Source organism: Sceloporus occidentalis, unplaced genomic scaffold (assembly GCF_023333645.1).
Source record: "Sceloporus occidentalis isolate IW3139 unplaced genomic scaffold, rSceOcc1.0.p SCAF_4, whole genome shotgun sequence".
Taxonomy (NCBI): Eukaryota; Metazoa; Chordata; class Lepidosauria; order Squamata; family Phrynosomatidae; genus Sceloporus; species Sceloporus occidentalis.
The window spans coordinates 30866237-30875805 of record NW_028316984.1 but is presented as its reverse complement, the minus strand read 5'-3'; the positions used below and the strand labels follow the sequence as shown (position 1 = coordinate 30875805).

The window sequence follows — 9569 nt, the reverse complement described above, 5'->3', positions numbered from 1 at the left end:
AAGCATTTCGTTCTTCTGCCAGTGTGGGAATCCCTTGCTTGTTCCCTATGCCTTCAAGGAGACCAGGCGTCCTCCTTTCCCAGGGCCTGCCCTCCATTTCAACCTCCTGTCCTGGAGGCATGTCAAAATGTCCTCCATTCTGAGCAGGACTAAGAAGCATGGATTTATATTTCTATGAGTATTTTTTTTGGCTTTTGAGTTGGCCACGTCCTCCATTTTCCCTGAAAGTCCTCCATTCTGAGCAGTACTAGGGAGCCTGGATTTACATTTTTATGTGACCCCCCACTTTTTTAGGGGTCCCCCCCTCTCTCTGCCCCCATCCCTCTCCTCTTGGCTGCCCCCTTTGCAAGACCTCTTGCAGAAGGAAGGCAGCAGTGTGTTATTTCATGCCTCTTGCAAACAAACCCTGGGCCAATCCAGACCCGCTTTCCTTCCCCTGGCCAATCCGGACTCGCCTCTTTAGAGGAGGGCTTTCCCCTTCTCCTTCTTTGTGTCTTCTTTTTTTCCCAGGGAAAGGGAAGCTGGCCTTGCAAGCTTGTTGCCAGGAGCAGCAGCAGCTGCTTGTGTGGGCTGCCTGCCTGCCTGCCTTGCTCCATGTGGCTGCTGCTGCTGCTGCTGCCACCATGCACTCGCTCTCCCAGGAGATCCGCGCCTTCTCCAAGGCCAACCTGAGGAAGCAATGCACCCGGGTCACCACCTTGTCCGGGAAGAGGCTGATCGAGACCTGGAAGGACGCCCGGATGCAGGTGGTCGACTGCCCCGAGGAGCTGGGACACGCCTGCGGCTACGTCCAGGACCTCAGCCTCGACCTCCAAGTGGGGCTCCTCCGGCCCTGGCTCCTGCTAGGTGGGTGGGTGGGTGGATGGATGGATGGATGGATGGATGGGGGCTTTCTGCCCCAGATGTGCTCAGGGTTGCCCTGGCCTTTCTCTGAGGTTGAGAGAGTGTGACATGTGGCAACCCCAAGGTAGGGTTTTCTTGGCAGGTTTCTTCCAAGGGGGGTTGCCCTGGCCACCTCCTGAGACTGGTGTGACTTGCCCAAGGTCTTCATGGCCAAGCAGGGAATCAAACCCTTCCATAAAGATGCCTTTCTCTCTTCTCCTTTTTGCTATTCCAGATTTCTGAGTCTTCATTTGGCTGTCACTTTTGATAAGAAGCCCCTTTTAGCCTAGATACATTCCTCCACGGCGGAGCTGGGATTCAAACCCGGGTCTCCAGAGTCCTAGCCCACCACCCAGACCCTGATCTCAGAGCCCAAGCTGCAGGATCGTTAAAATAGCAAGGCATGTGGATAAACCTTTGCGCTTGTGTGCCTTCAAGTCGTTCCTGACCTATGGTGATCCTAAGGAGAACCTATAATGGGGTTTTCTAAGCATGATTTGTCCAGAGGTTTGCTATTGCCTTGCCCTGAAGCTGAGAGAGTGTGACTTGCCCATGTGGGTTTATGTGGCCAAGCTAGGACTCAAACCCTGGTCTTCAGAGTCCTAGTCAAACACCACACTGGCTCTCAAACCAACACACCTATTTGTATGATAATCTTTAGTTTTAAGGATGTGTGTGGGAGACATCAAAGGCCTTGAAGCATCCTTTCTTGTTGTTTTTGTTGTTGTCTGCCTTCAAGTCCGACCTATGGCGACTCTATTATGGGGTTTTCTTGGCAAGATTTCTTCAGAGGAGTTTTGCCCTTGCCTTCCTCTGAGGCTGAGAGAGTGTGACTCACCCAAGCTCACCTGCTGAACTTCCATGTCGGAGCTGGTATTCAGATCCTGATCCCCAAAGCCAAAGCTGCAGAACTGTTAAAATAACAAGGCATGGGGGTGTGAATAAACTTACACACCTATTGTATGACAGTCCTCTGTTATGGGCTTTGACATGTGTTCTTGGCCCTATACTTTTTTCTTTTCACAATATATTATTGCTTTTGCCACCAAATATTTATTTGGTGCCCAAAGTGCTAGTGTTGTTAATTGGTGTCATGTTGGCTGCAATGTAACGGCAACCCTGTGAACAATGAGAGACCCTGTTATCAATAGCCCTGCTCAGGTCCTGTTGCATGTATCCACATGTAATGCGGTCTTCCACTTTTCCAGTGTTACTTGAGGTTAAAACAAGCACTTCATTTTATCAGAAAGAGCTAAGCACTCTCTCTCCTTTTCTGTATGTCGTTTTTTTGTTGATCGCTGGGATAACTTGTGCTTCTCTCATTATAGGATCACAGGATGCTGCTCATGATCTGGACACAATGAAAAAATACAGGGTGAGCACATGTTTGCTATATGTTTTGAAGCACTGTCTCGTGTAGATTGGAGTTTTCAAAACAGTTTTAAAGCTTATTTTTCTGTGCTGAAGTTTTTAAAAAACACAATGCTCAGGTTTGTAAAGGAATCGCAAAATGTACTCTTGATTCCTAGTTAAGGGAAACTGAAATCCATCCTGCAATGTACACTAGCAAGGAAACATGTTCTACTAAACATCTGTGGGACTTAAGGGACATAAGCACACGTACTAGGGAGTAACCCCATTAGACTGATTAAGCACACTTAAAATTGCAATGTAGTATTCATGTAGTATATTTAGAATTAAAGTGGAAGGTTACATAATTCTTCATCTCCATGCTGATTCTTCATCTCCACTAGTTAGCATTAAATATTAAAACATTAAGGCCTGTTCCTAAAGCCGTCTACTGAAAAAAAGATTCTTGTTTTTGCTGTCCTTGGTTTCATGCCATGAAATGGAAGGAAGTGTTTCTAACAGGTCCCTTAGATTTTGCTTTGAAGTCCACAGCCATGTCAGGAGTTGAAGATTTAAAAACCTGTCTTGTTTTATTCTCTCTTTAATGTATTTCAGGTCACCCACGTTCTAAATGTAGCCTACGGAGTTGAAAATGCCTTCCCTCATGACTTTACATACAAGACAATCCCTATCCTAGACCTTCCTGAGACTGACATTATCTCCTACTTCCCTGAATGTTTTGAATTTATTGAGGAGGTCAAGTTAAAGGTAATTGATGCAGTGTGTGAGTATTGATTATTGTAGCTGAAGTGCTACAAGAAAAAACTCTGATTTTAGAAATGATCACATTAAGTATACTTAGGTCCATTGGTTTCAGGAGCAGATCTTAACATTTTTTTTTATTGTGGCATTGAGTTGAATAGACATACCCATACCACACTTACATGGAAGATTTAACATTCATATATGTGCTTTGGCCTATAATATCATTTAATGGGTAAATCCAAGATTATATACGGTATTAGAATGAATATTTTATAAATGTACAGAGTATTGCCTTTCACATAGCCAGTATATTGTGAAAGGAAATCAAAGCTCAATCGGCTTCATATAATCTGTTCATTTGATGCTGCACCCTGACAATATCTTGACTTTTCAAGCCTGGCTCCAGATTATTCCACGAGATCTACCATTTTCATTATTTACATAGTTTGGAATTAAGGAAGATAATATTGCTCAATCAAGCCTTGTGTTATTTTAGAAGGAAAGAACACAGCGTATTCTTTACATCTTAACTGAAAGGTGTATTCATTTCATGCCCTCCTGGAGGTTTCCGGTTACAGTTTCCACTTCATTTCTAAATTAGATTTACCACCCTCAATAGCGTAGCACCACTGTTTCTGCCTCAGAGGTTTAATATGTTCTTTATACTAGGGAACGCTTTTCTAATCTCTTCCTGACAGTTCTGATAAATGAATAATGCGGTATGCTATTGTTACAGTCAATATATAATAGATTGCCTAAAATTTAGATAATTTGTTCGCATCTCATGAAAACTCCCTACTAGACAAAGCAGGCCAAATAAATAAAACATGAGACTCTCAATAGCCTCAGTAAAACTGTCCTCATCCCCTCCCCCCAAAAACCCCCAATAACTACAAACTCTCAAAACAAAAATAAAACACGTAACCGGAGATAATGTAACATTAAGATCTGAAATTTACTTCTAAAATAAGAGAGTTCGGGATTCCAAAATTATCTACTTTGTAAATGGTGTATGTGTGTGGGGAAAGCAATGAAACTGTATTATGCAATATGATGGAAGGGAACATATATCAGGCTAATTCTCTGCTTTTGGGGTCAAATGTCCCTTAAGGATACAATCCGAAACTGATGTCCTCCCATTGCTTCGACTAGAGCCATGTAATTGAACCCTTTGCCAGGCAGAAATACACAATTAAAGCATTCCTGAAAGATGCCCATTCGTTCTAAAGGTAAAGAGTCTACTACCTTCCGAGGCAGTTCATTCCCCTATCAAACTGCTCTTACAGTAAAGAAGAGAAGAGGGAATTAGATAGGTTGGACCCAAGCCATGTAGGGCTATAAAGGTTATTACCAACACCTTGTACTGCACCCAGAAACTAATAGGCAGCCAGTGTGGTGATTTTAAAATAGGTGTTATTTAGTCACTTCTGATTTTTCCAGTGACCAATCTGGCTGCCATATTTTGAAGTAACTGAAGTTTCCGGACTAGGCACAAGGGTAGCCCCATGTAGAGCCCATTGCTGAAGTTGAGTCGTGAGGTTACCAGTGCATGTACCACAGCTTCCAGGTCCCCTGGTTGGGGGTAAACAAATTGAACTGGGGAAAAAAAGCTTTTGACTCAGTGCATAAAATGCAAATCTAAATTGAGGCATTAGATTCTAATTTATTCATAAAATAGTAAACAATCAATCCCAGTTGTAAATGTAAAAATCAATTGCTTTTTTGCTCCTGTTTCTCACTCATGAATTTTGTCAAAAGATGGAACTTCCTTGCTGACTGCCATCCAACCAATCTGCCCTGGATTCAGGCGATTCGTAGATTTTTGTCTTGACTGACAAAAGAGAACTGAATACAGATTCATACAAGTATCTTTGTCTCACCCCCTGAAATTACATCTTACACTCCCTGGGGGTGTCCCCACCCCAAGTTGGGAACCCCTGATTTAGAGAGACCTGGGATGCCTGCTTATAATTTAGTAGTATGTAAAGAAACGGACACATCTGTCCCCATCCCACCCCAGCAATGTGGCAAAAATTGGATGCTTCTGTTTCCAATTTAAAAGTCACTATAGGCTGTCATTATACCTCACAAGGACAAGCTATGGCTAGTTTAAGGTAAGGTTGATTGAAACAAGCAGAGATCAAACTTTGTTTTGACTCTGGCTTGTTAAAATGAGCTATTGGTTTAAACTAGTTACCATTCTCAGTTATATGCATTTAAAGACACATACTGCTCCAGTCTAAACCAGAGAACAAATGCTTCCAGTCTCTTCTGGCTTGTGGTGGCGGGAGCACATAAAACACCAAGTTTGAGCAACTCTCAAATTATTCTTATGTCCAAACTAAATTAATGTATCTATGAAACACGACTGAAAAAACTGATGTAATTATTCACTGGGCCCTATTAAGTCCTCTTCATTTGCAGAAAGCACCTCCATTCAAACAGAGGTTTGTTAATGATTCCTCTCCCTCTGCTGCATTGAATGCTACAAAGGCCTGGTGTGGAAAGATATGCAAGTGTCCTAGTACATATTTAATTATTTCTAAAATTACTTAGACACCACATTCAACCCTATGGCCTAAATCCAATTTCTTGTCCCAGCTGCTGTACAAACATTGAATCATTTGTTGAGTGATAAGCCAATACTTATGTAAAACCCATTGATTCAATTGATCTACTCTAGCTGGCATTACCAATTCTATTTAAAACCATATTTGAACCACACCATATTTGGACCCTTCAGATGATGGGGTGAAATAATGGTTAGATTTGAATTAAGCATCCTAGGGAAATAAAAACACAATGGTGTAAACTTCCATGGAGATCACTTGTTTGGCTATCAGTTTAAGGGACCAAGTTTTTAAAAGAAGGAGAAACCAATTGTTAGTATTTCCCAGCTCAATATAGGGCTGTTTTCCTTTTAGTCCAGTCTATTCTGCCTGAAATGGCTCAGATGGAAAACAAATGAGAAGAAAGTGTGCAAGAGAAATTAATTCAGTTCTCAAAATTTAACAAATTCACATGATCTGAAGAGTAACTACAAGGTATTTATTTCTTTAAATTCATGCTTTTCTGAAATGGGGAGGTAGTCTAGAAAAATGAAACCAAACCCAATTCAAACCATGTACAAAATATGTATACTTTAAAAGAATGCACAAAAATTAGTATCTTTGTGTATACAAAAATGCTTATAGTTTGCATAAAAATGCTTTATTCAGTTAAAAATGTTTGAAAATGTGTACTTTTGAAAAGCATGCATACAAAAGGCCTTAATTTTAAAATGTACAATATATCGGGTATAGCAGATGTTGTGCTCCATAGAAAAAATATTATATAAATATTTAAATTAGCTGCTATTTCCTTCTAAACATTTTCTTACTTAGATCTTGTTTAAGCCTTTGAATGTTCCTAAGTAAACTAAAATTTTCTTTGATATTTGCAAATTTATATTTTAACTTCACCTTCTCTTAAAATGTCAAGGGTAGATTACAACAGAAGAGGACTAATGTTAACAAATACACACACACACACATATATATAGCCATTGAATAGGCATAGCAGTTATAAGTACCAGGCACCATCAGGTGAGTTGGGAGGAGAGATTCCATACCTCTGGTCAACAATCTTCTAAGAAGTAATCAGACACAACTGACAACACTGACCAATGGGAGGTTTCTCAAGCACAGTAGAGCACATGCAGCCTACCAGGATTTTGATGCAAGAGGATACCTAAGATCTATGTTTAAGAGGTTCCCCCCCCCCTTTTTTTTTTTTTTGGTAGAGGGACTGCTTGCTCAAATTAGTCTTTAAAATGTATATTTCAAAAATTTGCATTAGAGTTTTACTTTTATTTAAGTAGAGTTTTCCAGGGGTGCAGTGGCTTAGTGGTTAAGATGCCAATTCTGATGATCGGAAGATTGGAAAGTTGGCAGTTCAAGGCCCGAATGGTGCATGATGGGGTGAGCTCCTGTCACTGGTCCCAGTTTCTGCCAACTTAGCGGTTCAAAAGCATACAAATGCAAGTAGATAAATAGGTACCATTTAAGTGGGAAGGTAAGAGCGTTTGGTGCAGTCATGCTGGCCACCTGAGTCATCTTTGACAACTCTTACTCTTCAGCTTAGTAACGAAGATGAGCAATGTCCTCTACAGTTGGTTATGATTCATGTCAAGGGACTACTTTTACCTTTACCTTTGGCGTTTTACTGGCAATTGTTTTTTAATTTTCCCACCTCTCTCACTCTTTTTCTTCCTTTGTTTCTCAAGGATGGTGTGGTGCTTGTTCACTGCAATGCTGGAGTGTCTCGTGCAGCAGCCATCATAATAGGCTTCCTCATGCACTCAGAAGGACTCAATTTTGCCAAGGCCTTTTCCTTGGTGAAAAATGCAAGGCCTGCTATTTGTCCAAATCCCGGTTTCATGGAGCAGCTCCACAAATATCACCAGCTGAATAACAACAAAAATGGGAACCTAAACGATTCGGAATGATGAGAGATGAATTAACTTTTCTGGTTGCACTTTAATGAGAAAAAGTGAACTTGACTACAATGTAATGGAAGATGTCCAGAATTACTAAATTTGCCTTCACTTTTCAGTGTATATGTTTATATCCATTTCATCAGATTAAATCTTTTGTGTGTTTTCCCCAACTTTTCACAATAATGGACATAATTATATAATGAATTAACCTGGATTGACTGTGCCTCATTGCTCTACCGGTGGGTCCATTACTATGTTCTAAAAAATTTTAAGCTCACAATAGCGTTCTACTTATTTATTGTATTATCTCTTTATAAAAGAATTTAACCTTCAAATATTCCTGCATTCTCTTCAAGGGCACTTTATCTCAAGAACTCATTTCTACCAAAATGGGGAACTACAGGGTGATCGTTAGGCCCCAGGAGGGCTAGGATCTGGGTTCGTGGTAAACTTACTAGACAATTCAACTACAAGTTTTCCATTCAAAATTACAGTACATGCTAGTCAGTACTAACTCTAAACAATGTGTTGACTTTAGGGTCACTTGCAGTCTATATTCAAGGCACTGTTTTGTACTGGTTTGAGTGCTGGACTGGGACTCTGGAGACAGGGCTTAATTCCTACTCATGAAACCCACTGGGTGACCTTTGGCAAGTCACACGCTCCCAGCCTCAGGAGGAGGCAATGACAAACCTCCTCTGAACAGATCTTGCCATGAAAATCCCATGATAGATTTGCCTTAGAGTAGTCTACATCGGAAATGACTTGAAGGCACACAATAAGAAGTATATATCAAGCTTAAATTACATTACAGTCACCTCTCTGTATCCACAGATTCAACCATCCATGGCTTGAAAATATTTATACAGACACACCAAATATTTATTTATCTGGAGTATTTATATCCCACTCTTCAGCCCAAAGGCTCTCAGAGCCGCTTACAAATACTTAATCAGACATTTCTCTTCCCTCAGGATTACAATCTAAAAAGACACAAAAGGAGAAGGGAATGGCAGCAGGGAGGGTGAAAAATCCAGTAGATCTTCTCTCCCTCTAAAGCTTGGTCCAAGGCAGATGGACTGGAAGGAAGAGGGCCTTTCTTCTTACTCTGGCTAGGCCTGATGGAGCTGGCCTGCCCATCTCTCCCTCTGGTTTTTTCCTGTAGGATTAAAAGGCAGAGGTAGCAATAGCAAATCTTAATTTTGCCACTTTATATACAGTGAGACCTTGGTATCCATGGACTTGTCCACATTGTCCCCAGTGGCACCACATGCATGTGGCTGTCTTGCCATTAGGCACAATGCAACTTTACCTGAAGTCCTGTTGTTCTTAATGGCAGTGTGGCCTGAGTTTCCCAACAAACACGCAAGCTTTCTATGGCTACTGTGGTTAGTTAGCCTCCTTTTTGTTGCTTCCATAACAGGGCGATAAACTCACTTCCTACTTTTGGCTAGAGATAATCACTTCAATTCAACACCTGAATTTGCTGCTGGTACACATAATGGTGATTCTCCAGAGAAGGAAATCAACCTAAAATCTACCAGTGCGATTTTAAGGACAACTAAAATAAGTCACAATTAAAACAATATAAAATTACTTTAAAACATACAAATAAAAATAAAACACACACCCAGGTTGCGGGAATAAACCAGTTTGACAATGCTGTAACTGCCCTGGCTTAGTGCTAGGGAATCCTGGGAATTGTCTCACAAAACTACAGTTCCCACAATTCCATAGCACTGAGCCAGGGCAGTTAAAGTGGTGTCAAACTGGATTATTTCTGCAGTGTGGATGCAGCCCATGACTCTCCCATGGACTCCCACAGGCCTTTTCATTTATTTATAAGGCCTTGCCAAGAAGTGTGTGTGTGTGTGTGTGGTGGTGGTGGTGGTGGTGGTGGGGATTTGTGGCGGTTCAAATAAAGACTACAGGTTCATCTCCACTGTAGAAACCATGCAGTATGACACCACCAAGTACTATACTTCTAACCTATGAAATCTTGGGATTCGTAGTTTTACATGGTGTGTTCAGCCCTCTCTACCAAAGAGTGCTGGTGCCTCACAAAACTACAAATCCCAGGGTTCTGTAGTCATGG

General features: G+C 41.2%; 1 protein-coding gene across 1 annotated transcript; it reads left to right on the top strand.

Moving 5' to 3' along the window:
* The first annotated feature begins 335 nt into the window (after nucleotides 1–335).
* DUSP19 (dual specificity phosphatase 19) lies at nucleotides 336–7792 on the top strand. Its single transcript, XM_089523252.1, has 4 exons — nucleotides 336–846; nucleotides 2211–2257; nucleotides 2848–3000; nucleotides 7262–7792. Exons 1-4 carry the CDS (start codon nucleotides 387–389, stop codon nucleotides 7481–7483), a joined length of 882 nt encoding a protein of 293 aa, XP_089379378.1. The 5' UTR covers nucleotides 336–386; the 3' UTR covers nucleotides 7484–7792.
* Nucleotides 7793–9569: the final 1777 nt, after the last annotated feature.

What these genes read in the sequence shown, in the direction of transcription:
- DUSP19 (XM_089523252.1), top strand. Translation starts at nt 387, where the DNA reads ATGCCTCTTGCAAACAAACCCTGGGCCAATCCAGACCCGCTTTCCTTC. An exon ending in CCGGCCCTGGCTCCTGCTAG is followed by an intron (nt 847 to 2,210) that starts GTGGGTGGGTGG and finishes CTCTCATTATAG; the next exon opens with GATCACAGGATGCTGCTCAT. An exon ending in ACACAATGAAAAAATACAGG is followed by an intron (nt 2,258 to 2,847) that starts GTGAGCACATGT and finishes AATGTATTTCAG; the next exon opens with GTCACCCACGTTCTAAATGT.